The sequence below is a fragment of the Aureobasidium pullulans genome, assembly GCF_000721785.1.
Source record: "Aureobasidium pullulans EXF-150 unplaced genomic scaffold scaffold_40, whole genome shotgun sequence".
Lineage (NCBI taxonomy): Eukaryota > Fungi > Ascomycota > Dothideomycetes > Dothideales > Saccotheciaceae > Aureobasidium > Aureobasidium pullulans.
Genome location: NW_021941060.1, coordinates 63,329 through 89,800, shown reverse-complemented (window position 1 = coordinate 89,800; position 26,472 = coordinate 63,329). Strand labels below are relative to the sequence as shown.

General features: G+C 49.9%; 13 protein-coding genes across 13 annotated transcripts; 10 read left to right on the top strand and 3 right to left on the bottom strand.

The window, feature by feature from the left end:
• Window positions 1–1,569: 1,569 nt before the first annotated feature.
• M438DRAFT_369918 (putative aryl-alcohol dehydrogenase Aad14) lies at window positions 1,570–2,870 on the top strand (the record flags this gene model as incomplete). Its single annotated transcript, XM_029908140.1, has 2 exons — window positions 1,570–1,984; window positions 2,037–2,870. The coding sequence occupies exons 1-2, from the start codon at window positions 1,673–1,675 to the stop codon at window positions 2,868–2,870; spliced, it is 1,146 nt and encodes a 381-aa protein (XP_029755040.1). The 5' UTR covers window positions 1,570–1,672.
• A 718-nt stretch (window positions 2,871–3,588) lies between these two features.
• On the top strand, window positions 3,589–5,622 carry M438DRAFT_307300 (sterol reductase/lamin B receptor). The gene is made up of 5 exons (XM_029902294.1): window positions 3,589–3,704; window positions 3,766–4,623; window positions 4,711–5,042; window positions 5,110–5,327; window positions 5,380–5,622. Exons 1-5 carry the CDS (start codon window positions 3,682–3,684, stop codon window positions 5,389–5,391), a joined length of 1,443 nt encoding a protein of 480 aa, XP_029755039.1. The 5' UTR covers window positions 3,589–3,681; the 3' UTR covers window positions 5,392–5,622.
• Window positions 5,623–6,122: 500 nt separating this feature from the next.
• M438DRAFT_329220 (mannan endo-1,6-alpha-mannosidase) lies at window positions 6,123–7,720 on the top strand (the record flags this gene model as incomplete). Its single annotated transcript, XM_029903240.1, has 3 exons — window positions 6,123–6,216; window positions 6,276–6,985; window positions 7,043–7,720. 3 exons carry the CDS (start codon window positions 6,123–6,125, stop codon window positions 7,634–7,636), a joined length of 1,398 nt encoding a protein of 465 aa, XP_029755038.1. The 3' UTR covers window positions 7,637–7,720.
• Window positions 7,721–8,113: 393 nt separating this feature from the next.
• Window positions 8,114–9,811, top strand: M438DRAFT_284925 (uncharacterized protein; the record flags this gene model as incomplete). The annotated part of the gene is made up of 1 exon (XM_029901488.1): window positions 8,114–9,811. One exon carries the CDS (start codon window positions 8,114–8,116, stop codon window positions 9,809–9,811), a length of 1,698 nt encoding a protein of 565 aa, XP_029755037.1.
• Window positions 9,812–10,150: 339 nt separating this feature from the next.
• Window positions 10,151–11,074, top strand: M438DRAFT_360170 (shikimate-5-dehydrogenase; the record flags this gene model as incomplete). Its single annotated transcript, XM_029907410.1, has 1 exon — window positions 10,151–11,074. The coding sequence occupies one exon, from the start codon at window positions 10,151–10,153 to the stop codon at window positions 11,072–11,074; it is 924 nt and encodes a 307-aa protein (XP_029755036.1).
• Window positions 11,075–11,858: 784 nt separating this feature from the next.
• M438DRAFT_284839 (3-dehydroquinate dehydratase) lies at window positions 11,859–12,311 on the bottom strand (the record flags this gene model as incomplete). Its single annotated transcript, XM_029901483.1, has 1 exon — window positions 11,859–12,311. The coding sequence occupies one exon, from the start codon at window positions 12,309–12,311 to the stop codon at window positions 11,859–11,861; it is 453 nt and encodes a 150-aa protein (XP_029755035.1).
• Window positions 12,312–12,840: 529 nt separating this feature from the next.
• M438DRAFT_378616 (uncharacterized protein) lies at window positions 12,841–13,938 on the top strand (the record flags this gene model as incomplete). The annotated part of the gene is made up of 4 exons (XM_029908836.1): window positions 12,841–13,061; window positions 13,115–13,351; window positions 13,412–13,486; window positions 13,548–13,938. The coding sequence occupies 4 exons, from the start codon at window positions 12,841–12,843 to the stop codon at window positions 13,936–13,938; spliced, it is 924 nt and encodes a 307-aa protein (XP_029755034.1).
• Window positions 13,939–14,543: 605 nt separating this feature from the next.
• On the top strand, window positions 14,544–15,438 carry M438DRAFT_307289 (uncharacterized protein; the record flags this gene model as incomplete). The annotated part of the gene is made up of 2 exons (XM_029902293.1): window positions 14,544–14,784; window positions 14,856–15,438. Exons 1-2 carry the CDS (start codon window positions 14,657–14,659, stop codon window positions 15,436–15,438), a joined length of 711 nt encoding a protein of 236 aa, XP_029755033.1. The 5' UTR covers window positions 14,544–14,656.
• A 349-nt stretch (window positions 15,439–15,787) lies between these two features.
• On the top strand, window positions 15,788–16,837 carry M438DRAFT_378614 (xylose isomerase-like protein; the record flags this gene model as incomplete). The annotated part of the gene is made up of 1 exon (XM_029908835.1): window positions 15,788–16,837. The coding sequence occupies one exon, from the start codon at window positions 15,788–15,790 to the stop codon at window positions 16,835–16,837; it is 1,050 nt and encodes a 349-aa protein (XP_029755032.1).
• A 251-nt stretch (window positions 16,838–17,088) lies between these two features.
• On the bottom strand, window positions 17,089–19,469 carry M438DRAFT_248434 (uncharacterized protein; the record flags this gene model as incomplete). Its single annotated transcript, XM_029899617.1, has 2 exons — window positions 17,089–17,268; window positions 17,316–19,469. Coding segments are annotated over 2 exons (2,334 nt in total), but the record flags the coding sequence as incomplete, so codon positions are not given.
• A 757-nt stretch (window positions 19,470–20,226) lies between these two features.
• On the top strand, window positions 20,227–22,438 carry M438DRAFT_378612 (uncharacterized protein; the record flags this gene model as incomplete). The annotated part of the gene is made up of 2 exons (XM_029908834.1): window positions 20,227–22,316; window positions 22,369–22,438. The coding sequence occupies 2 exons, from the start codon at window positions 20,227–20,229 to the stop codon at window positions 22,436–22,438; spliced, it is 2,160 nt and encodes a 719-aa protein (XP_029755030.1).
• A 251-nt stretch (window positions 22,439–22,689) lies between these two features.
• Window positions 22,690–23,667, top strand: M438DRAFT_284926 (shikimate; the record flags this gene model as incomplete). The annotated part of the gene is made up of 1 exon (XM_029901489.1): window positions 22,690–23,667. The coding sequence occupies one exon, from the start codon at window positions 22,690–22,692 to the stop codon at window positions 23,665–23,667; it is 978 nt and encodes a 325-aa protein (XP_029755029.1).
• Window positions 23,668–23,782: 115 nt separating this feature from the next.
• On the bottom strand, window positions 23,783–25,534 carry M438DRAFT_378610 (MFS general substrate transporter; the record flags this gene model as incomplete). The annotated part of the gene is made up of 3 exons (XM_029908833.1): window positions 23,783–24,025; window positions 24,082–25,041; window positions 25,103–25,534. 3 exons carry the CDS (start codon window positions 25,532–25,534, stop codon window positions 23,783–23,785), a joined length of 1,635 nt encoding a protein of 544 aa, XP_029755028.1.
• Between the last annotated feature and the right edge of the window lie 938 nt (window positions 25,535–26,472).

Sequence of the window (26,472 nt, the reverse complement as noted above, 5' to 3'; positions counted from 1 at the left end):
AATGCAAGATGATGTTGACATCGGTCAGATTGCCCAGAGAGAGTACGCTGAAGCACTTACTCCATCTGGTCACGCTCTCAATTATCAAAACTTCTTGCAAAGTGACATGGCAATGTAGTGACTAATTCACCCTTGAGCAGGTCGAGATAAACTTTCTGCCTCCAGGCGATTTTCCTGACTTCTAGAAGCGCAGCTCTCCGACCAGACTTCACCTTTGTCGCTCCTGACATCTATCTCCTAGACCCGGAAGTCTTCGCGCCAAATAACGTCTTTCTACCACAAGAAGCGAGCTCCAATCCAACACCGTCCCGCCAGTCCGGAGTTTCGACGCTGGGGGTTGCATGGAATTGAGAAGTTCAGGTATGCGAATAATGAAATTAGATGGAAGAACTATCATCTAGCGCCTAACTGGTAAGATGTTGCAAAACAAATAGCTCGCCTCCATCAAGATGTTTAAGCAAAAGAAGAAGAGGACGACAAAAACAAAGCAAAACGTACAGCAGCAGGGATTCCCACGTGGTCACCCACCGTAGTACTAATCTGCCGTTCAACTGCTTATGTATGGCAGAGCGGACGGGATGCCCAGTTTTCAGCTGACTGTGGCCGTACGTGCTTGAATAGCAAACGGATGGCTTCATCAAGAGGTCCACGTCCATGTGTCGTCCAAGGAATGGCAAGCATCTTTGGCGTGAACATGTACTTCCAACCACGTCGCATCGACATGAAAGCCGGCCATCTGTCCTACCTCAATCGCATGGCAAGGCGCAACCCTCTTGTATCAAAGAGAAACGATTGAGTATCGTGGCCTGGACGCCAACTCGTAGCTCTTCCTGACATCCTGTGATTCTCTGCTCTTTCAAAAGGACGGCGCCGAGCGGCGTGGTGATAGCGATGCTCCTGTCTACGTTCGCGTCGGGTCTTTCTCAAGTTCCCCGTACGTTTCCAGATCGATAGCGACAAGTGTTATACGGTGATGAGCTCAGGCGGGCTGTCTTCGTTGTTCATCGAGGCGGTACGGTCGCATTCTTCGTTTGGTCGCAGTCATGTGGTGACCGGAACCGCTGAGTCTTATGTTGGCAAGAGCTCTCGGGTAGTTCTTGGGTTGATGCGATTGTCACCCCTAGTCATTTGCATCTAGCTTCCACGACATTGACATGCATCGCAAGACAGGAAGGAGCGAGGAAGTACATTGGAAGATGCCACGAATCTTGGGACGAATCTCATGATGCTGCCAAGCGTCATTCTGCCCCGCCCGCGGACTTACCGCCCGTGCCCATCAATGTTTTCTCCCTGTCGCTCCTGCTCTCTTTACCTCCACGGTCGGCATAAACACCTTCAATCGTGGTCTTTCTTGTTTGTGTCAAACGGATTCATCAGCGTCTTCTCCTGTTCTTCATCATAGCCCCAAGCACGGATAGATTCTTTGTGCTCCTCTCAGCAATTTCGGCCGAAACCAGACCCACAAAGTTTTAGGAAATTGTTGCATGAAATGTAAACGGAAATGATGCTTAAATCCGCCGATGACTTAATGCCATCCCGGAGCTTGAGGGGTAGCTCTACCTCCGGACCTTGACAATATAAAATGTAGCACTCCTCTTTTGGATTGGATCGGTTCATCTCTGCAACAAGCAAACTCCCTTCTCGTCTTTCATCCAACAACACTCAAATCATCATGTCTCTCTTCGAACCCGCACCCGAGCCAGCCACTGAGCTCGGCAGACTGCGCATCCTGTCTTCTACCGCTGGTGTTCGTGTCTCTCCCCTCCAGCTAGGAGCTATGTCGATTGGTGATGCATGGTCCAGCTTCATGGGTAGCATGGACAAGAAGCAGTCATTTGCTCTTCTCGATGCTTTCGTGGAAGCCGGTGGCAACTTCATTGATACCGCCAACAACTACCAAAATGAGCAGTCTGAGCAATGGCTCGGCGAGTGGATGAAGGAGCGTGGCAACCGTGATCAGATGGTCATCGCCACAAAGTTCACTGTACGTGCAACCATTTTCTGTATTTGTGCATTTGCTGACGTTTCCATTACAGACCGACTACAAGGGCTACGCTCTGGGCAAGGGTAAGGCTGCCAACCACTGTGGTAACCACAAGCGGAGTCTGTTCATGTCCGTCCGTGATTCTCTAGCCAAGCTCCAGACCGACTTCATTGACATCCTCTACCTCCACTGGTGGGATCACACCACTTCCATCGAGGAGATTATGGACTCTCTGCACATCCTTGTCGAGCAAGGCAAGGTCATGTACCTCGGTATCTCAGACAGCCCCGCATGGGTTGTGTCAGCAGCAAACTACTACGCCAAAGCACACGGCAAGACCCCCTTCTCCATCTACCAAGGCCGGTGGAACATCATGCTCCGTGATTTCGAGCGCGAGATCATCCCCATGGCCCGTCACTTCGGTATGGCTCTCGCCCCCTGGGATGTCCTCGGTGGCGGCAAGTTCCAAACCAAGGCTGCCATTGAAGAGCGCAAGAAGAACGGCGAAGGTCTCCGCAGCATGATGGGAGGCGAGCAAACGGAAGAGGAAGTCAAGATGTCGGCCGCTCTGGAAGAAGTCGCCAACGAGCACAACGTCTCCCTCACAGCCGTCGCACTCGCCTACGTCATGTCCAAGACCATCAACGTATTCCCTCTGGTCGGTGGCCGCAAGGTCGAGCATCTCAAGGACAACATCAAGGCTTTGAGCATCAAGCTGTCAGACGAGCAGATCAAGAAGTTGGAAGGTGTCAAGTCTTTCGACCCTGGATTCCCCAACACCTTCATCGGCGAGGATCCCAAGATCTCTGGACAGCCCAACTTCTTGCTCGGTGCCTCTGCCTCGATTGCATGGCAGAAGGCAGCCAAGCCTATCGGTCACGAGTAAACGATATAGCTTCGAAAAGTTACCATCTAATGAAAACATACTTACGTTCATGACCTTTGTCTACGATACCTGTGAAGCCATGACTGATGTGAGTGTTGCGCTTCAGTGACCATATACCCAGTGTCGCTTAGGTGCTTCATGCTTTTCTTGTTTTCTATTGCTTGGTTGCTTCACTCTTTTCTTATCCACTGTCCATTGCTTGTTTTGCTTTGAGTTTCCACACAAACCGGTCTCACCAACTTTTCTTGCGAGCGTTCTGCCCACCACGTGACAGACACCCACTTCATCTTCGTGTCTTGCGTTCAACAACAGAGTGGTTAACATGCTCACTGGAAACTACACAGGGACGCGCTGCATGTAAGACCGATATTCTTTACCTTGACGGACGAAAAGATGGCGCTGGTGATGCAAGAGCAGGGTCATACCAGCTTTGGAAGGTCTTGGTCGTTTTGGAGTTCCGACTTGTGAGATCATGCAACAACATTGACCTGCTCCAACGATCAAATGTCAAGGCCGAGGTAACACAATATCCTGCTATCGTGTTTCACATCAAAAGGACCTCGTGCAGGTCGCACAGAAATTGCGACTTTTCTCGAACCACTGTGGCTGTTGATTTTCTACAGGGCGCAATTTCCCAAGGACCGGAAAGCGCGGTTTCCGTGGGGCTTTCCCTTTACGGAACCATCACAAACTTTCCCCTTTCTCTATAAGACCAACCGCATTCGCGCCAATTGCGCCATGATTTTGCAGTTGCTTGAATATATCGTTGGATTTGCTGGTATCATTGCGCTTTCGGTGTTGTGTTTGCATCATGGCCGCCATATCTCCTCGCAGGTTTGTTTACCGTTTGTTTTGTGCCGGTGATTGAATGCGATGAGCTGATTGTGGTGTATAGCATTGCTCGGGACGGATTGAGTAAGCCTGTTCAGGATGAACGTTCGCCTCTTGTCTCGGTCGCGGAGACCTCGGAGCCGGAAAACCATACCGTCGACAACAGTGGTGAACGCGAATTCGGAGGTGCCGTCGGCGTGAGCGCGATGATGATTGGATTTCCTCTTCTCATGTACTACATGTGGATCGGTGCAACTTTTTACGATGGTCATATTCCTACTCGCGAGCCTGGACAATCCTGGAGCGCATTTTTCAACCATCTCTTCGACCTTTGTTACGAGCATGCATTCCCCCACGTCAAGGCTTGGACTATCTACTGGACGTTCTTGATTTTCGAAGGCGCTTGCTACCTGTACATGCCTGGTGTCTATGGTAAAGGCAAGAGATTGCCAAGTCTTGGAGGCAAGCAGTTGGAATACTACTGCTCAGCCGTGTGGAGTTGGTACACGACTATCATTCTGGCCATCGTTCTTCATGTCTCTGGATTATTCCCTCTTTACACTCTCATCGATGAGTTCGGAAGCATCATGAGTGTGGCTATAATCTCTGGTTTCTTGGTCTCCATTATCGCCTACTTCTCCGCTCTTTCCCGCGGCGCCGAACATCGCATGACTGGCTCTCCCATCTACGACTTCTTCATGGGCGCAGAATTGAACCCGAGATTGTTCACTTGGTTGGATTTCAAGATGTTCTTTGAGGTTAGAATTCCTTGGTACATCTTGTTCTTGACCACACTGGGTGCGTGTGCGAGACAGTACGAGAAGTATGGTTACGTGTCTGGAGAAGCCTGGTTCTTGTTAATGGCGCATTTCTTGTATGCGAATGCTTGCTCGAAGGGTGAGGAGTTGATTATTACCAGCTGGTACGTTCATCACTTTCAATCTCCACACCGCCCTGCAGCCTGTGGTGGCAGCCTGGAGTCTGACATTTTGCTAACCTTGTTCTCCAGGGACATGTACTTCGAAAAATGGGGCTTCATGCTTATCTTCTGGAACCTCGCTGGTGTACCTCTCTCCTACTGCCACTGCACTCTTTACATCGCCAACCACGATCCTTCCGAATATCACTGGCCAACCTGGGCTCTTGTGCTTCTGTTCATCACTTACTTGTTCGTCTACTGGATCTGGGACACAGCAAACAGTCAAAAGAACATGTTCAGAGCGCAAGAAAGAGGTGTCGCTCTCAACAGAAAGACTTTCCCCCAACTACCGTGGAAGGCTGTTGAGAATCCTGTGTTCATCAAGACAAGAACAGGCGATTCGATCTTGTGCGATGGGTGGTGTAAGTTTTTCTCCTCTGTTTCTTCGTACAGTTTTCTCCGAATATGTCCTGACGTTGCTCATCACAGACGGCAAAGCCCGCAAGATTCACTACACCTGCGACCTCTTCTTCGCCCTCTCGTGGGGTGCCATCACAGGCTTCCACTCACCATTCCCTTGGTTCTATCCATTCTTCTTCTCATGCATGATTGTGCATCGTGCCATCAGAGATATCCAGAAATGTAGAGCCAAGTATGGAGATGCGTGGATGGAGTATGAGAAGAGAGTGCCATGGTTGTTCATTCCAGTAAGTTATCCTCGAACCAAATAACGATGGGTTGAGCTGACAAAGTATGCAGTATGTCATCTAGGTCGTCGATAAAGAAATGGGTATTACTGATCAGGAAAAACGATAGACGGTGTAAGCAGATTAATGAACCAAAGACCGTTGACGAAGCTCTCAAGGACCATCACCAGCAAGAGAACTTATCAACATCTATATCTCCAAGTTCCAAAAAGTGATGATGCTGCAGCACGTGCCGCGAGTTCCGGCAGAACGATTGTCGTCGTAAGCCTGTCGATCACATGACCCCATGGGGCTCGCAGACTGCCATACATTTTCCTGGGGCGAACAGTTTCCTCTCAACGGCACTTGCATTGTGGCTAATGACGTTGAGAATTATACTGAACCTATTTTTCCATCCAAAACTACATGAGGCTTAGCCTTGAGACGCACACATTTCTCCTGTCGCACTGCTGTACAGCAATCGCGCGGAAAACCTGAACGAGAATGTTCATCTGCGAGGAATGTACAGAGCTTCAGGGCAGTACTTTTGAAATTGCTGAAGATGTCAACGAGTGAACTTCCCCAGCCGCGGAATTTTCTGAAAACAGACTTGCCGTCGTCTCTGTCGTCGTAAGCATATCGATTCGGATAGGCGGCAGCTACCAGCCATGCATCGTCATCGCCTTACCGGCCACAAACAAGAAAGATCTGAATGCTTGTCGATGCTTAGCATTGAGGTTTACGCTGACTACCCCGTACCTTTATTGACATCCTCTTGACTTCTAACAACACGTTCAACCGTTATCCTCTCTGTCCATGGCGTTTTTGAAGAAATATGTCAGGCTGTGCCTTTGCACCATCTTACTCTCAGACTTCACCAACGCTGTAACTCTCGACATCACAGACGCAAGTACGAACAACCTTCGCAAGACTCCTTGAGGTACGCTTTCAGAAGCTGATAATTGCCAGCTTCGATACGCAATGCATCAAAAACTGTCGCGCAAGGCTTGATGGCTTGGTACGCCGGAAACGACACTGGAGGCACGCCTGGTATCTTGCCAGGCCCCTATTACTGGTGGGAAGCAGGAGGAATGTTCGGCCACATGATCAACTACTGGTACTACACCGGAGACGACTACTACAACTCGATCGTTTCTACGGCCATTCAATTTCAGGTCGGCACAGGCGACGACTTCCTACCAGCAAACCAGACAAAAGATGAAGGCAATGATGATCAGGTCTTTTGGGCATTCACAGCCATGGACGCCGCCGAACTCAACTTCCCAGAATCTACGGTCGAAAATGCGCCTTCTTGGCTTTCTCTGGCACAAGCAGTATTTAACGAAATGGCTGGACGATGGGACACTAGCACCTGCGGTGGTGGTCTTCGTTGGCAGATCTACACCTTCAATGCAGGATACGATTACAAAAACTCGATTTCGAACCTGGGTCTGTTTCAGTTAGCCGCGCGTCTGGCTCGATACACGAATAACGCGACTTATACCGACTGGGCCGAGAAGTCATGGCAGTGGTATGCTGACTCTTCGCTCTGGGATGTTGAGACATATCAAGTCTTTGACGGCACGAGTACGGACGACAACTGTACTTCGGTGGACCACTTTGAATGGACATACAACTATGCAGCTGCGATCAGCGGTGCAGCATACATGTACAATCATGTCAGTCCTGCCTAACCAGTCTTATAGAACTTTACCGCTAACATGTTTGCGCTTCAGACCTCGGATCAAAGCTGGCTAGACATCGTTGAAGGCCTCCTCAACACCACATTCACCACATTCTTCCCCACCACAATGGGCGACAAGATCATGGTAGAGATCACTTGTCAACCCCTCGGCAACTGCGATACAGATCAGTTGTCCTTTCGCTCCTATCTCGCCCGCACGCTGGCGGTGACCACACAATTGATACCTTCTCTGCACGAGACCATCTACCCCTACCTCCGCGCATCAGCCCAAGGCGCCGCTGCCCAATGCGATGGCGGTAATACTGGCGCAATCTGCGGCATGGAATGGAACACCACGATTTGGGATGGAACGTATGGCGTCGGACAAGAGATGTCTGCTCTTGCGGTTATTCAATCGTTGATGCTGGATACGCAAGATGCTGCATTTGTTGCTCCATTGACAGCATCTACGGGTGGTAATAGTACGAGTAATCCCAGTGCTGGTACAGGAAGTAGTAGTTCTACATTTGAGCCTTCTATTGCTACCAGACAGATCACTACTGGTGATAGGGCGGGGGCTGCGATACTGACGATCTTGATCTTGGGGTCGATAATTGGGGGGTCCATTTGGTTGATATGGGATTAAGCGTGACTTACCAACAGGAATGAAGTCATGTTTGGGGGTAGGGAATAGGATGTTATCGCAATGAAATGAATTACGAAAGCGCAGTCTTCGCGGATCCTTCCTTGAGCATCTCGTCAACATCTGGATATTGCACTTGTTCTTAAGCATCTGAATCTCCGCATCTTATCTGATCCTGTGGTAGTGACCCTGGTCTTGTTCCCCCTATCGCAAGATTTAAACTTTGTTGATGCCGAGGTGCGACAACGTCCAAAAAACGGTTTCGTCCTCGCCTACGGCTTTGTTTACACGGTGCGAAGAAGCTGTACGATAGATAGCTCGCATCGATGGCTCTTCCATTCTCAATTTTGTCGGCTCCTCTACTCAAGCACAATTTCTTCAGTTCGGAACGGCGGAAACTTTGTATCGGTACTGCGTAGACTGACATGGTCCACATCCGATACGTCGCTTGCTCACCAATCAATTTCGACTTGACGCGCAATGGTCAACGATGGACGGCCCCGTGCATGCTTGACATGCAAGCGACGCAGAATCAAATGCGACCATACAAGACCTTCATGCGCAAGATGTGTCCTTGCAAAGATACATTGCAAGTGGCACACGCCTGCCGAAAAGCCCAAGATCACGTTCGTGGAAATAAATCAGACTGTTGCCCCACGCTATCGATCCGGCCAGATACAGGGCACAACCGGAGCGTCAACCACGTTGAAACATGCTCTGCATGATGACACAGAGACGCAGGCGCTCACATTCTTCGTGCGATACTATTCTTTGGGTTCAGTGCCAAATGGTGGACCTAATCCTGGATTATTCGGACACGTCATGCCCGCAATCTCTTCCTCTCGGACCTCTGCGGCTGCCATGTCAATTTCTGCTGTGGCTTTGACTGTGTATTCGAGGTGGCGTATGGACAAAAACTTGGCCAAATGTCGTGCCAAAGTCTTAGGTCAGGCTATCAAGAATTTGTCCGGAGATCTTCAGAAGGAGGACTCAAGGCGGACCGATCTTACTCTATTGACCACGCTGCTACTCCAATATCACTCTGCCTTTGAGTCTTTGCTGTTTTCCAAGAAAAGCACAATTGTGCATCACCTTGGCGCACTTGCTTTAGTCAGAGAATTTGGTCATCCTTCTACTTGGTCGCCCATCGCTAGCGAGTTTGTGGGTGTCATAATCCATCTGGATATCACAGCTGCCATCCGCGAACAGCGTCAAGTACACCCCGAAGTGCGCTTCTGGAGATCGATCATTAGTTCCACTTCAGTGGATCCTAGTAGGTATCTGGATACTCTGGGCATTCAGGTCGCCGACTTGCAATTTCGGGCAACTGCATTCCAAGGAGGCGCAACGCTTTGCTTATCACCCACAGAGATCGACACGCTTTTGGACGACATTCAGCAACTTGACGATAGCCTTGTGCTGTGGCAGGGAAACGTATCGAGATTCTGGGGTCCGTTCAGCTGGTCTCCTCCGGGGATCATCTTTCCCCCAATTCAAGCATTCCAAGGATCTTGTCACGTGTACACCTCAGTTACTGCGGCTAGGAGAATGAACGACTCGCGAAGTCATCGCCTGACTCTCGCGCTGATATCCCTCAAGCTGAATGTCGAACGAGAGAAAAGCATTGAGGAGGTTTGCAAGTCGAATTCAAGCCAGAGCGGCGTACACGTCCTTGTCAAACGCATTCAATGGCTTGTCGACGGTATCTGCGGATCGGTCCCCTTCTGCCTAGGTAACAGAAGCAGAGTCGGAACCGTCCTAGACTTCGGTGATCCGACCTGGATATTCCCTACGTGTCACGACATGTCTGAGATGTACGGTTTATACGGACGGCCAGCCGAACCAAAGGGACTTGAGTCTGTCGCAGACCATTACAGCCACGCTATCACACAAGGCTCCTGGCTGATGTTAAGCAACCTTGCACTATTGGTTGCCATGTTTCTGAGCAACAAGACCTTGACCCCATCTTTCCCACTTAAGGATGGACAATTGCCTTGGATATGTCAACAATATCTTCGGAACTTATCGCTGAACGCAATCGAGTGGACTCACGATAGCTCGGTTGTAGAACAGGTACTGACAGGAGTAGATTTGCCGCCTGCAGAAGTACTTATTTCTGAAGCAAGCAGATGTATACGACGCGTCTCGCGTGGACTTCAGCTTACTGATGATACATGAGCAACGGATCAAGATGTACCAGTTACACGTAACTAATCGATCAATTCAAGAAGCTTCCTGGGAAAAGTTAGCTAGTCGAAAAGGAACAAACAGGTACTCCTGATCTGTCGTTCTTCCGCTATGATTAGCACAACATAAATTGGTCTCAGCGGAGCAAAAGACCGGCAGATGCGACCGGATCTGACATTAGCGAGAGATTTCGACCTTGGATACCGGCAAGGCATTTAGCCGATGCGATACGATGATCAGTGTCTTTCACGACACATTTCTTGACAGTCTCCAGTTCTCAAACCCCGTTGTATACACTCTATTTTACCAATCCCACGAGATTCACCTACCATGATTCAAGTTCTCGACAACTCGCAAAAAGAAGCTGAAGGGTTGCAATACTACCTGCTCGGCTTCAACATCAAAGGTTCCTTCTCACCGCTTCTACACAACACCGGATTCAAAGTTCTTGGACTACCACACACGTATGGCTTATTCGAAGTTCCCAATGTGGATGACACCGTCGAGAAACTCCTCCAAGATCCCAAACTCGGCGGCTTATCAGTGACAGCCCCGCACAAACTCCAGGTCGGCAAGTACATGGACGAGATCTCGGAAGAAGCAAGAACCATGGGTTCGGTCAACACAGTTGTTGCCAAAACTGCGTCTGGTCGGAGAAAACTCTATGGTGACAATACCGACTGGCTTGGTATCACACGCTGTATCCAAGGCGGCAAAGTTGATCTCGATGTCGTTGGGACAACAGCTGTGGTTTTGGGTGCCGGTGGAGCTGCAAGAGCGGCTGTGTATGCTTTTATCAAATTGGGCATTCGGCACATCATTGTCGTCAATCGGACGTTCGACAGAGCACAAAAACTTGCAGCAAGCTTCCCAGACCACAACATCGATATTGTAGAATCCCTTCGGCAGCTGGAAGAACGCCCAAGCGATAGCCCACTGTCAATCTCCGTCATTGTAGGATGTCTCCCAGCAGAAGTCCTCGATGAATCCGACATTCCAGATCCGATCTTCCCCGCTGTTCAGAAAGGTGTTTTGGTGGAGATGGCATACGGAAAGACGACTGAGATTACCAAAAAAGCAATGGCAGCTGCGAATTGGGCTGTCTTTGATGGAATCGATGTGCTGCAGCAACAGGCTTTTGGACAATTTGAAGCATGGACTGGGAAGCCTGCGCCTAGGAAAGAGATGATGGAGGCGGTGAACGAAGCTTTGGGACGACCGCTCAATCCTGCCTTTGCGGAAGATGGGGAGTGATTAGATAACATGTGGAAGATGTATAGACTAAATTACATAAATCATGACATCCCTCACTCATATCAGGTTGATATCCTCCATAAGATCTGCAGAACAGAAAGGAATCATTTCCCGCGGAACGTATGTCAATGTGAGCCTTGAACATGAGCACAGTGGAAGGGTGTGTCGTGTGTCTTCGGGCAAGTCATTAGCCGACGGTCTCCTGCCCGGGTTCTTCCTCAAGCGATGGACCTCACCCAAGCGATCAGCAGCGCTCACTTTGCTTTCCCGGTAGGTCGATTGATATGAATCAAGCACCAGTCTGTATCTCGTAGTTCTTGGAAATGACTGATTACATAGATCTCGGGTCAGTCGAGAAATTGCCAAACTGTCATTGTGGTAAGACACACACGTTCTGTACGAAACAAGATGGATTATTCACTTTGGCAGCCCTAGCAGAATTGTATTCGGCCCAGGCAAATTTGCCACACTTCTAGACAAAATAGACGTACTTGAAGTCTTAGATGCCGTGTTTCTTTCACCCGAAAGCAGACGGTGGACGCGGATGCTCATCCGAACCCAGAAAATTTCGAGAGGAGGCTCTACGAGAGCTAAATCGTCGTTTCTAGGCCGACAAGTAGGCAGCACAGGATCTGTAGATTAGATAGATACATCTTCCCCTAGACAAATACAGTGTTTGCTATATCCCAATCGTTGATGATCTCTGGCCAAACAGCTTTGGCGAGGCGCAACCATCCGGCTTCTCCAACGACAACTGCCAGAAATCATTTAACTCTAAATCTGCTCAGACTCTAGCTGCCTCCAGCTTTGTAGCGACAAAGTCAATCGCGGCTTTGTATCCAAAGGTTCCCAACCCACAGATAACGGCCACCGCCTTGTCGCTCAAAAAGCTCTTATGTCTGAATTCCTCCCGACTGTGTACATTACTCATATGCACCTCGATAAACGGGATGGCCACTCCGCCCAGTGCATCTCGTAGAGCGACGCTGGTATGCGTGAGAACGCCAGGATTGATGATGATATATTCGCAATTCCCTCTGGCTTCGTGGATTCGGTCGACGATGCGACCTTCGTGGTTTGATTGATAGGTGGCGAGGTTGAGACCTAATGCTAATGCCTGCTTTTGTGCTGCATCTTCTACATCTTGAAGAGTTTCGCTGCCGTAGATGTGTGGCTCGCGGGTGCCAAGGAGGTTGAGATTGGGTCCGTTGATGATGAGAATTGATCCGTTTGACATTTTGAGCTGAAGCATGTAGCGATTTGACTGGATTCGTTACAAGTGTTGCAAGATTCTTACTGCTAGACTGAATATATCCTGCTGTTGTCGTCGGCCTTGCATCTTGTTCTATATCTGTACCCCGGCTATGACCTTGTCCGGCTCCTCATCCCCTAGATTTATCCAAGCAGCTACCAGTCGATCGTTGAATACGAATTCCTCCTTTGCGGCATCAAACATCGAGAGCTTCATATCATTACAGTTACTTGAAGTTTTTCGCGAAGTCTGGCTTAGTAGATCTACGTCATCTCGGTAGGGTTCCGCATTGCTTAGTAAATAAATAAGCTTCCAGTCTTGATGAGCAATTGCATTCCGCTTGTGAATAATCAATTGACAGATAGAGATGATCCAATAGCTAGTACGGCTGTCTTGATAAGTACTCTGAGCTGCAACCTTGCAAGCCCGCTTACACTTCCATCCAATACAGCAACGCAGGTTCCATCGTGCTTCGCCTAACATTAGCAAGCTTTCCTTCTTCTACTTCACGACTATGTCACCTTCCGACACAATCGCTATCATTGGCCACAATGGATGGGCTGCTCAGGCAATCGTCAAGTCGCTTGCTACTCAAGCCTTTACAACCCCTTTACGTGTCCTTGCACGTGATGCCTCCAGCATTGCTAGTCTCCCAGACAACGTCGAGGTAGCGCGTTACTCATGGGATAGGGAGGAGTCTATCACATCCGCACTACATGGCGTTGACATCCTTCTGTAAATTTGAGACCGATCGTTCTACACGAGATCTACTCTAATCTTTCATCCAGTTCGTTCATCGGGCATGAGGGCTTGAGCGACCAGACAAGGCTTGTGCCATATATGCGCAACGCGAGCATCAGACTTTTTGCTCCATCCGATTTGGCTCTGCCATATACGCCCGAGGAAAGGAAGACCGTGACTGTTCCTCGTGAGAAAGAGCAGTTGGAAGTGACGCTGAAGAATGCCGGAGTGCCATTCGTCACTATCCTGATCGGAAATTTCACATCGTTCGCGTTGGACTCCCCGTAAGCAGATCCCCGAGGATGGGAACGCCTTCTTCCTTTCATCTGAGTTAACGTTGTCAGCTACATGGGTATCGACATTGTGAACAATCGTATCCTGCATACTGGTAAAAGCAGAGAGAATCCAGTGTGGTTGTGGTACGTCATATCACTCCCGAGTCTTCAGCTCAACAATTCGAGCCTTACTCATCATATTCAGTTCTCGCGACTACGTCGCCGCAGGTTACGCCTCTCTGTTTTCCCTATGCAGTGCCTCTTCACTAGCTGGCCGTACCATTGGGTTGAATGAACTGCATCCGACCACTGGGGATATCGAAAGTGCCCTGCATAAGAAAGCTGGTGTGCCGCCACGAGTGGCATTCGATAGTGTGCAGAATGCTACAGACCTGGCCAAAGCCGACAGACTCGACGCTCTAGTTCGCAAGAAAATGGGCGATGGAACCCACAACGTGGGTCAGGACATATGGGAAGTCGAGGGATATCGAAAGAGGACACTTGATGACTTCATCTCTGGAGATGCTCTGGAAGGTCCAAAGTACATCAAAACAGACGAGACAACTCGTCATTTCTTGGATCAATACTTTTTCTAAGCCACCAAACACAAAAGTTGAGGCAAGAGGAGAAAGCTGTCGTTGCCAAAGAAACTGGACAGACGCAGTAGTACGGTATCTTTCAGCCTCTCATACACCACCATCAATCTAAGAATCCCATCAAAAGTTTCAGAACAAAGAACAGTCATGTTTAGGGCCCTCCGCTTCGAAGACTCGACTTCGTGAACATCTTATGTACTCCCAACACTTGACAGGCAAGCGATATTCGAGTGACGATTTTTGTGAGGTATATGGGTTGGCGAAGCTCACTTTGCATGCCACAGGATATATGGTATCTTCATCCCCACACCTACGAAATTGAAGCCTCGCGTTCAGAATCGGCGACGATGGCGGCTAGTGGGACCATACTTGAATGAGACGAGGTCAGCTGCAGCGCCGCCACCAACACGAGCTAAGAGGCTAAGATCCCAAGGCTGCAAGACCTCGACTCCCCGCTTCGAGTCCTCGGTTCCGGAAAATATCTCTGCCGGCTGTCTCCCCTGTCTCCGACGCCACGGTTCTACCCAACTCTAATCCAATATCCGGGTGAGTCTTTGGCCATGATTCAATTGCTGGGAATCAGATGACTGAGTGATAGAATAAGCCGGATCTCGTATGATGTGACTCGCTTGTCTAGTCGAGCTTTGAACCCTTTCCCCATATCAAGGCCCGCGACACAGGCGCATTCGTCAAAGATAACCTTCATCTTGCAACAATCATGGTCGATCTACATACCCTGCCGGAGAACTCACGACCTGACTCGGCCTTCCGAAACAATGGGCCAGACAATCTAGTTCTGGAACGATACAAGCTGCGAGAATTGGCAGAGGGATGGCCATGCTACAGGTACGTATTCTTCCATCATCGCTCAGCAGAAAAGGAGCAAAAGTTTTGCTGACTGTAGCTCTCTACAACAGAGATTCTTGCGAGTGGGAGAATCTGAAGTCCATTTTCCACCCCGATGCGTATATCTACACATCATGGACTGGTCGCACACACTTCGAGGACTTCATCAAGGCGAGTCAAGCAGGAATGGACAAAGGTGTGTTCATCATGCACCGAATCCATGGTACGACAACCGACATCAACATCGAGGCCACTCGAGCTGTGACCAAGATGAAGGCCACGATCACCCAGCGCTTCGAGTTCGAAGACGGCATAGAAGCCGATGCCGAGTCGGACTGCCGCTTCGTCTTTTTCTGGTCAAAGAATGAGAAGGGCGACTGGGCAGCAAACTTTGTCCGTCATTTCTACGAGAAGGACAAGTTGATTCCTGTCGACCCAAACAGGGTTCCCAAGATCGATGCAGATGCAGCCAAGGAGTACCCGATTGGTTACAGGTATCTTGCATACTGTCAGGAAAGAACTATGGGAGTCAAGGTGATTAGAGACTTGCCTGGTCATCGCGGAGAAGCTGGCTCGACCATCAATGGCGAGAAGCACGATATACTGTACAAGCAGATAAAGGCGTGGATGGATGGTCAAAATGTTGAGATCTGAGTAGCTAGACACGTTAACAAGATGTGAAAGTACCATGTGGTCTGAAACCATTGTTAACCGGGTCATCACATATGTCCAAAGCCCATGTCGTATCTTGCAGAATTGTGCCATCTGCTATACAGAAGGTGGGGGAAGACGGTCATGGTGCAGTCCCCCGCACTTTCCATTCCGGCACTGTCTTTATCCGAGCCCCTCATCACCGCTAGACACTCCGACAACCAGGGCATCACTCAATCACTTGGTAGTCGCGGTTTGCGTATCACGAAAGTTTCTGCAAATCTCCCAACTATTGTCTCTCAAGAGCTGGCGAGGTATATCATCCTAACTACCTTGTAACTCTCCATCAGCCATGGCCTCGACAATAAAGTACCAGCCAGCAATAGCATCCATGAGCCTCGGACGCGCCTGGGTACATGACTTCGAGAAGAAACTCAAAGCGGCGTCCACATCTGGTTTCAAAGGCATCGAGATCTTCTACGAGGACCTAGAATACCTCGTGAAGGACTTGCCCCCTTCTACCGATCAGTCAGGACCACCTACTCGATCCCAGCTGATGGCAGCTGCAACGAAAGCCAGAAGAATCTGCGACGGAAACAGTCTGACCATCATCGGACTGCAGCCATTCTTGTTCTACGAAGGACTGAAAGATCGCCAACAGCACGACCGCCTGATTGAAAAGCTGCACGTCTGGTTCGATATCGTGGACATCTTAGGCACGGATATCATCCAGATCCCAAGCAACTTCTTGCCCAAAGATCAACTCACAGGAGATATGGCCACGATAGTAGCGGATATGGTAGAAGTCGCCGACTTGGGCTCGAAACGCACACGACCAATCCGATTCGCGTACGAAAACCTCTGTTGGGGGACATCTGTCGACACTTGGGAGGCAGCTTGGGATATCGTGCAAAAAGTTGACCGTCCAAACTTTGGTATGTGTTTGGACACATTCAACATCGCTGGCCGCGTTTGGGCAGATCCTGCTTCCCCCACCGGTATGGTGGAAGCTGCAGAAGCAGCTTTGACTGCATCGCTTGATAGACTTGTGAAGACGATTGATGTCAACAAGGTCTTCTACATCCAAGTCGTGGATGCCGAACGCATTGACCCACCTCTGGACGACAAACACCCCTATCACGTAGACGGCCAGCCGAGTCGCATGTCTTGGTCACGCAATGCTCGTTGCTTCATCTACGAAACCGAGAGAAACGCCTATTTACCTGTAGAGAGAGTTGCCAGAGCGATCATCGAGGGTCTGGGGTATCAAGGTTATGTGTCCATGGAGCTATTCTCGAGGACACTCTCAGAGTCAGAGCAGAGCATTCCTGAGAGCCATGCTCAGCGTGGAATTGAGGCATGGAAGAAGTTTGAGCAAGCGCTGAATCTGAATCAGGACTGAGATCGTCCAAACGCATGCTTTGAACTCATTAGGTATACATGGAGCAACGTTAAAACATTGTATCTGAATTTTGCTGGGAGTCAATCGCCTTGCCAAAGGGGGGACTAGCAATAAATGCTCAACGAGCTGGAGCAAGTATACTCCCGCTTGTCGCTTGTGCTTTGAAAAGTTCATCTCATTTCTCGTCATTAATTCTGCGGAGAAGGGAGTATGGTCCTTGGATTAGTATGTTCGGCAACATGCATAGCCACATATTGCTCCAAGATGCTATTCCTCATTGTCTTTTGAGGCGCGGGATAACCGGTGAAGAGCTCGAATTGTGCACGACCTTGTTCAATCAAAACTTCAAGAGGCTCGACGCAGATCCAGCCTTTGTGGGCATTATCATGTGCTTGCTGTAGTAGCGGTGTCCACGATGATTTGTACGAGAGCTTGTGTTCTGTCAGTTGTGTTCGAGCATTGTGACTATTCTACTGACCTCGACGATGACACCTCCTGTCCTGCTATGGAACCACTGTTGCGGAATCGTGAATTCAGGAGGGGCAACATCTCCTATTTGATGCGCCGGTATCGTGCAAACTACTATCGTGGGCTGTGCAAGCTCATCGGGCCAAGGTGAATCGAGGGTTTCGATTACCCTAACGAGACACTCTTGTGCTCTGCGGGAATGCAAGGGGCTTTGATGATGTGACTGCTTGTGGTTAGAATTGCCAGACAAGGCGGTGAAGTGATCCGCAACCTGAATCGCCTTGCTGTATGTCCGATTCCAGATCATGATGTTTTTCACACCCATTCGCAGCAGGGCATAGATTGATGCGCGAGCCATACCACCAGCACCTATGATGAGAGCCGAGGAACTGGGCCTGACAGTATTCGCAGGCGACAGATAACGATGTATACACGTGTAGAGGGCGGTCCAATCTGTGTTGTCCCCGTACAAACTAGAGATTGGACCAGCACGGTTTCTGCATGACGTGGACAACTGAGAAGAGTCGGCGCTTTCCTCATCCAGCATGGCCCTCATAGGCATGATGGTATTGATAGCTTGTATCGCTTTGGCCGGCTCACTTATTGAGTCGAGCAGCGATAGTATCTCAGACTTGAATGGAAGACTGATACTGGCGCCACCAAACGTTTCATCCACAAGCAAAGCAAAATCACTCAGACTTCGAGACTGCCTGATAGAATAAGTATGACCCATGCCGAGAGCATCAAAGGCGGCGTTATGCATCAATGGCGACAAACTATAGTCGACACTTGCGCCGAATATGTGGAAATGCAAAGGCTGGTAGATGAAGCTCGCAAACCTGGCTTTCATCAACTGTTGAGAAGTAAGAAGAGATGTGGTTGGATCCGAATTCGGTATGTTTGGATGTCGCACGGGCGTCATACAGGGACTGAGAACCATGGAGGACCTCGCCTGAATCCCAGTGTTGTATGCTATGAGTGGTACCTTGGATCGAGACGCCATGATAGCCTGGAAGAGAAGACAATTCCTGTCTTCTGAGACCGACTCAGCCTCACGAACGAGGCGGACAACGTGACAACCTAATGTCACGGCCCGATCAAACTGCTTTTGGAGATCCAAATCTTTCCAAGATGGAGATTCTCCTTTCAGATATGAGCGGTGGCCGATGACTTTGGTCCGACCGACCGAGTTTGTCAGGTTTTCGATCTGACGCTCACTACAGCGGAGATCGATGGTGATAAAGTCGGGGAGAAGACGAAGTCCGTGTGATAGCAGTTCAGCGTACTCGCCCTGTTCCCGGACCAAACTTGGACGATCACACTCAACGTGATAGATGATAGAGGCTCTCGACCGACGTCGAATCATCTGGAGAGAACGACTAATGCGGTCCCAATCGACTGGCGTATACTGCGGTGGACGGCAGCGAACAACCAGCTCAATTGCGTCGGTACCGCAGTCCAAGTCAATAGAGCTGAAGCCTTCCCGAGCAACTTCTTCTATGCGGAGACTGAAAAGGGTCGAGTGCTCACGTTCCGATGGCGAAGATGGAGAGAACATTGAAGACGCAGGCATCGAAGCACCCCCAGTTAACGAGTTCAAGAATTCCAGAAAGTCTTGCTTCACATTCTGAAGGAGCGAAGGCGAGTTGAGCGTCTGATTCTGTCGCCCGAGACTCTTTGAGAGGTCAGTGGAGAGGGGACTGGCTGCCTCGCTTTCCGGCAAGTTGAAGAATTCGAGGTTGGATATCTGTCGGCAGTGTCGCTGGCTTTGTCCAAGGATTTGAAACACCTCGCGACTATTTGGAAGACCAAGATGTTGCCGTATCAACGTTATGTCGCGATTAATCATCACCACAGGATGCGTGAGGGCGAAGGCGCGAATGAGCGACTGACTTTGCGGTTCGAATGCCTCAGGGCCGCAGACGAGCACGCACCCAGTTCCATGCTTCTTGAGTATCTCCTTCAGGGTTTCGGAGGCGATTTTGCGATAATTATTTAACCCCCGCTCCTTGATGTACTCAGACCTTCGCAAACCGTAATGCTCGACAAGCCATTTTTCAGTGTCGACCAAACGAAAGCGCAAAGCCGTAGCGGCAATGACTGCAAAAGACGAAAGACCGCTTCCTTTCGTGCCAACCAGGACTAAAGAAGCATCTTTTCCAAAGGTAAGTCTTGCCGTTAAAGGCTGGAAATTGTGCGTGATTCGATTGGCAAATGATTCGTTGTCGTCGCAAGCACTGGAATGACGGCCTTGAGTCTCTCGTGTGTTGTCGGCAGTATAATCGTGAGTAGAAGCTCTAACGCTGGACGGGGGAGAGCAAGATGTCGTGTCAAGACGACGTCTCTTGTTGGGGCTCGCAGGTGCAGGCAAAGCCAGATTGCCGGTCATGTCACTGGTTGCGCATATCGCAGAATAACCAGCCTGCAATGGACGCGTGTTTGAGGCAATTGTCTTCCAATGCGCTACTACATCCAACCATTGACTGCTGGAAGATGATCGTGAAGCCAATTCATCAGGCAGTTGCGGCGCTGGAGACGGGCGAGTAGGAAGGACGAGCCCGGAAAAAAGCAAAGCCGAACGCGCCAAGTGAGGGGTCAACTTCGGCTTCGGCCCTGTGGCAACCCTGAGCGTCTGGGGCAGTCTCCTCCTCGCCGAGGCTGCCGCCACGCTTCTCATTCGTCCGTGTTGATGCAGTTTTCCATCGATCTCAAGCAGGGACAGCTCTAATATCTAGTACTGATCTGCTATCTGACTTAATCGAACAGCACAGGCGCCCTCTTCGAGGGTCTCGCCGCTCTTGCACACCTCGGCGATCTCGCCACACGTCAAATCTGTGAGCTCTCTTGTCTGGTAACTAGTCATCAGCGCATGGCGAGGACACTCTCGCTGATGCATTGGTATCGTGTGCCACTACCTGAGCATGTCGCAAGCTGCAGTTGACATTCCTCGGAAGCGTCAGCGAGTCACGCAAGCCTGTCACCGATGCCGAAGTAAGAAATACAAGTGCAACAGCGTCCGCCCGGCATGTTCTACCTGCATCGCATCGAACTCTGAATGTTCCTACGGTACCGCTGTCAAACGACGTGGACTTCAATCTGGATATGTCAGAGCAATTGAGATATTATGGGGCCTGGTCTTCAAGAAGATTGCTGGTAGTCAGGATGGAGTCAACAAGCTGCTTGTTGAGCTCTCCGTCGTCATCAACCAGACTCCTGTCGACAGCAACGGAAATGACAACGCAGACGACCTTTTGAAGTACTGGAGAAGCAGTGGTGTACCATCAGCTATTGAGTCGTTGTTAGATGGTGAAGTCATCAATAGTCCCAGGCTACAGACTGCAGTCCCTGAAGACACAGACGCGAATGTTGATCTCAGTCTGGCATCTCTTCAAGCTTGGCCTCTACCACAGTCAACCCGTTTTCCAGGCACAACACCGTCAGCAGCATCACCACCACCACTCCCGGAATCATTACAGCAACTGATGTCACCAACGGTGGTGGGGGTTTTAGATTCAACATACTCATTGGAAACACCAATCTCGAGACACCAAACGCATGGAGAAAACTCACTGTCTGATTGGTCGCCTCTCCCATCGGATTGGCATGACCTAATTCAGATCTATCTGACCGTCGAGCACTCATGGCTTCCAATTCTCGAGCGACATGCTCTCTTCCGAATAGCATATACTTACCAGGACCATTGTGACCCCCGGAAATGCCTCGATGACCGGCGTCGTGGTGAATTCTCAAGCTTGTGGGCTGTACTAGCACTCGGCGAAGTACATTCTTACGGCATCTCATCTTCAAGGGTCGTCCAATTCCGCTCTATCTCCCAGTACTTTCTCTCTAAGGATCCGATGCATGAGGATTATCTTGATTACGCCCAGGCATTGCTACTCGAATCTACTCTCCATCTCGGCCGCAGCAACCTGGTACTTGCCAAGTCCGCGCTGGCTCAAGCTTTTGTTCTCTCCTCCGCAGTCGAGGGTCAGGATCTTTCAGCTAAGGTTGCGTTTCAAAAGCAACTTCATCTCACACTTTCTGGATGCTTCGTCGTAGACACACTTTTATCTTTCACCATGGGCACCAGGCCGCAGATGACATCAGACGATCTTCCCTCGAGTTCACCTTGCGATGAGTCTGGTTCAGATGAATGGGAGCCTTTCGTCAACAAATTCGGAAAACTCCCGTCCTCTAGGTCGTCAGGTGTCAGCACGCTAGCAGCACCCAGTCGTGTATCCAGCACATTCAACTACCTTGTCAAACTGCTTTGCATTCTGAATGCTGCCATGCGAGAGCAGACATCCAAAGTTGTACTTACGGCGTCCATTGAAGCTTGGTGCATCAACACACCTGCTCATCTCAACATAGCCGAGTCGTCAAGCAGTTACACAACAAAAAACTGCTTGCCACCGCAGCTTCACCTCAAAGCATTGCGAGTTGCCGCTTCGTTCCTTGGCACTTCCAGGTCAATCCGGGATCAGACCTATGTGCTCAACAACGACACCCAGCAGAGATTGAGGAAGGACATGGGATCCGTTGTAGTGCACATGAGTCAAACGTTTGGCGTCAAATCTCTTCCCGCATCTCTCAGCGTTCTGATTCCTTTGCTCGAAGCTCACCATTTTTGGCCCAATGAACCGAGGCAGTCGAACGTTAGTAATACAATCACCGAGTACAAAAGTCTTTGGGGGTGGAACAATGCGCTTTGTTTTGACGACAGCGGTCTGCCGCCAACGCTCGTTACACAAGGCCTGTCGGACGGCGTCCCCCATCGCGAGTCGCTGAATCACCTGATACCCACGGCTGACACGGACAACACATCAGGGCGGCAGAGTGGACATATCTCAACCTCGAATATTGTCACACATGAACAGCCGGATACGACTGAAGTAGATGTACCTGCACAGGCTTTGCGTAATGATACCGATATATCTCAAGATGATATCTTGCTTGGAAATACCCCAGATCAGTTGCGAGACTATCTGGCTCTTCTGCAGGAGAACGAGAGGTAAAGAGCCCCAGAGACGTTGTCTAAGAGTAGACTCGCTAACGAGAATCAGTGCGAACAACGATCAAAACTTCATGCAGTCGCTCGGTTTCTTCGACAACTTCGACTATACGGATCTCTAATGACATTCCTTCTCGTAACCATATGTAGCTTGAAACTCGCGTACTCCAACAACATGGGAAGAATATTGGCGCTGTGCGTTCCGGCCGATTGCATGCTTTCCGAACCGGCAAAGCCTTTTGCCGATACAGCATGTCGGGCCGGGATCCTACGCTTGCGGAGCAGAGCTTCAGTACTATAAGGTCACGCAGTGGGCAGAACAGCACTCTTTCAGCGAAACACACCCTGCCAAACAATATCGATATAACTCACCATGAGCCAAGCTCAAACGCAAGACGCCACACCCGGCACGAAAAAGCTGCATCTGATCGGCATTGGCGTTGGCCACAGTATTGCACCAATCATGCACAACTACATTTGCCAAACTCTCAATAAACCATGGACGTTCGTTGCAACCGAAGCAGTAACGATCGAAGCAGCTATGGATATCATGAAGGCGCCAGACTTTGCCGGCGCCGTCGTCACCATGCCATACAAGAAGACCGTGATGTCTTTCTTACACGGACTCGACCCCTTGGCCGTCAAGCTCGGAGCATGCAATAATGTATACATTACTGCAGATGGTAAACTACAAGGCACGAATACGGACTGGAGGGGCATCAAGGGATGTCTGCTTGCCGCTAGCGACAAAGGTATTGGCAAACCTGCCATGATTGTTGGAGCAGGAGGTGCAAGTCGCGCTGCGGTTTACACACTGGCCATCGAACTCGAATGCCCAGTCATCTATGTGGTCAATCGTGATGACCAGGAAGTTCAGGATCTTATCGCTGATACCACTGCAATGTTATCAACTCCCGATTCAGCTGAGAAGTCTTGCAACATCGTCCACATTCGCCATGTTGAGCAAGCACGCTCTCTTGCATCACCATACTATATCGTCGGTACCGTTCCCGATAGCGCGCCTGTCACCGAAGCAGAAAAGATGGCCGTCAAGATCTTGGATTACTGTCTCGCGTCTGTAGAGGAGCGTGGTATTTTCCTCGATATGTGTTTCAAACCCAGAGTCACGAGGAAGACCAAGCTGGCTAGGAAGCATGGATGGCAGACTGTTGAGGGTACAGAAGTCATCGGTCATCAGATTCAAGAGCAGTACAGGGTGTGGATTAGTCCAGAGTCTGACGCTGAGGTCGTTAGCCCACAATTGACTCAAGACGCGTGGAGCACGTTGAGAGCGGCTGCCGAGAGCAGTACAGGCATAAATTACGACGTGGATGACTTGATTGTAGCATAAAAATAAGCACCTTTGATGCCGATATCATGAATCAGCATTTTAAGTGAAATACCCATTGATTTCTTCATGAATCGTAAGACATGCGGGCCAGACCTGTTTCAGTAAAACAGCAAGACTAGAACATCTGTCTGTCTCTCATCTCAACAGGAAGGAAGACCATCATGAGAGCAGAAATCCAGATACCACCAGCTCCGAGCCATAGAATGCCGGAACTCTGATCTGCAAGCAGACTTGCTCCGGCGAAAGGCGCAACCACACCGGCGATACGACCTAGGCAAGAAAGCATACCACTGGCACTGCCACGGTATGCCGTGTCGAAAAGCTCAGGAGCCGAAGCGTAGAGAACGGCGTTGAAGTACTGTCAGGAAGGTCAGTTCATGATGCCGTGTTCGAAACTATTGTTCAGTGACTTACAGTCTGCATAATATATTCGAAAGCATTGAGACCAACGTAGCCAGCGGTGGTGGCGACCTGGGTATACATGGCCATAGCAAGACCTTGACAGATGGCAGAAAAGACCAGCGACCACTTTCTGCCAACAAGAGGAAGTTGAACAGACAGCATGGCAATGATGGCACCGAGAATACCAGGGGTATAGATGGCAATGTAATGGACGTAGGTCGTAGTGACAGAACCAGACGTAGTGACTTCGTTGCGGAGAAGAATCAGAGGCAAGAATTGGCCAGCCAGGTTGAAAGACCAGTAATCACCCATGTAGGCGATTGCTAGAAGAACGAAAATGAACATCTGCAGCTTGTTGGTAAAGAGAGCTTTGAGATGTTTGAAGCTGTTCGCAGTATTGTGGAGGACGCGCTTGAAAGTCTGCGCTGTGCTGAGGGGTTGACCGGAGGCTGCGAGCTCGTCGTGCGAAGTTGTCGCCATTGCATCAACGGCGGCAAGATGAGCAACAGTCAAAACCGGTGGAGGGGCCTTGTTGAATTTGGCAATCTTGTGCAAAACTTCGATAGCCTCTGCCTCTCTGCCTCTGCTGACCAGAAACTTGGGCGATTCGCGGAAGGTAAAGACAAAGTAGCGCAAGAAGAAGACGACCAAAGTCATACCTCCAAGGATGATGAGCGTGTATCTCCAGCCCATGTTGCTGGACACGGTGCAGCAGGGTCTTTGGCCGGTACTGCAGGCGGGTAGATCGATATCACAACGCCATTTGGGTCTCGCTGCAGTGCCATACGCGATGACTGACGCGATTACGACACCAATAGGCTGCCAGAGCGAAAGAAGAGCGACCAAAAAGCGGCGATTCTGAGGCAGAAACTCAAGAGCGATAGTGGCATCGATGGGAATGTTTCCGCCGAGACCGAGAGAAGCAAGGAAGTAGATGGCGCAGATTGCGCCATAGTTGTTCTTTGGGGCAGCCTATCCGATTGTGAGTTTCTGCGGTAATCTGAATTGAATGAAGGCAGAAAATGAGACATACCAGTAAAAGACCAAATACAGAAGTGATCAGACAGGTGAGATTGAAAGCCCAGCGACGACCAATAACATCAACCAAGATACCGAAAGTGAAAGCTCCAATGGCCAGACCAGCATTGGCGCAAGAGTATATATCTCCCTGTCTAGCATCGGGCACACCCATCTCCTGATAGATGGCCGAGGCGACAAGACCAACGCCTTGCGACCAAGCCAGATCCAAGAAGTAGCCGAAACCGCACAAGAACCAAATGCACCATTGGTATCTGCCCATGCCAAATTTGTCGAGCTCAGCATTGATCAAGGCCGCCTTTTTCTCGAAAGTTGTAAGTGAATGCGCAGCGTTGCCTTTGAAAACATTGCCCATGGAAAGTCCAGCTTCAGGCGCGACGGGAAAGGTGGCCTGGCCTACTTCTGCTTCGGCCTGAGTTGTAGACATGTGTCGCAAACTCTTCTCATCGTGATCGTGAACCGACTCTGGTCCCTTCGAGCGCGAGAAGGAGTCCATCATGATGGTCTCAGTATATTGTGTTGTGTCGAATTGGTGAAAGAAAGGACCTTGATGGTGTTTGTTTTTGCGTTCTTCACCCCGATAAGATAAGCTTGTCTGTAGGCAAGGGCGACGCCGAAGACAGCAGGCGCGAATCTGAACAAAAACAAAGGTCGAAACTTCAAAAGCAGGCTTGCACAAGCACTTTATCTCCACCAAGCTCTGCAGCGTGTGGCGGCAAGCGGAAAGCGCATGTAGAAAACTTCGCCATGATTATGTACTAGTGAGAGTAGGATCCAGGAAACCGGCCAGTGCTTCCAAGAACACGCGAGCTCAAGGAGGCCATCCCGTCCTTCAGAACTGCTGTCATTGACTGGTTTCTGCGTTCCCGCCTTGCTACTGCCACTAGTGTGGTGGTCGATAGCTGATCTCTACCATCTCTGGTTGATCGTAAACTTTTCACCATCCTTGGCAAGATCTATGGGGTTAAAGGTGGATCTGTCGGCGCAATCTGAGCCGATGAGCCAATCAGGTGACTGCTATCTTCTTCCTCCGCGATGTTGAGGCTCCGCATCAAAAGCTATCGACAGCCTTGCGCCAGTGCTCAAAACCTTTGAGCTTTGATTCATAACATGAGACGATGTTTATCCATGTCTCGATTGAAGAACCCCAAGAAAGTCCGACGTGACGTGCATTTTTTGCAGGACAAGTCAGCTGTCGGCATGACCGCGCGATCAGCCAGTGACGTACGGTTACGCCATGCAGGACATTATCCATTGCAGGCAGGTATTGCCGTTATCTGTAATAGCGTTGTCGCAATACTTGAACGGCCAGAACCCCGGCTGGATATATGCTATTGCTATTGCCACATGAGGTCTGCAGTCGCA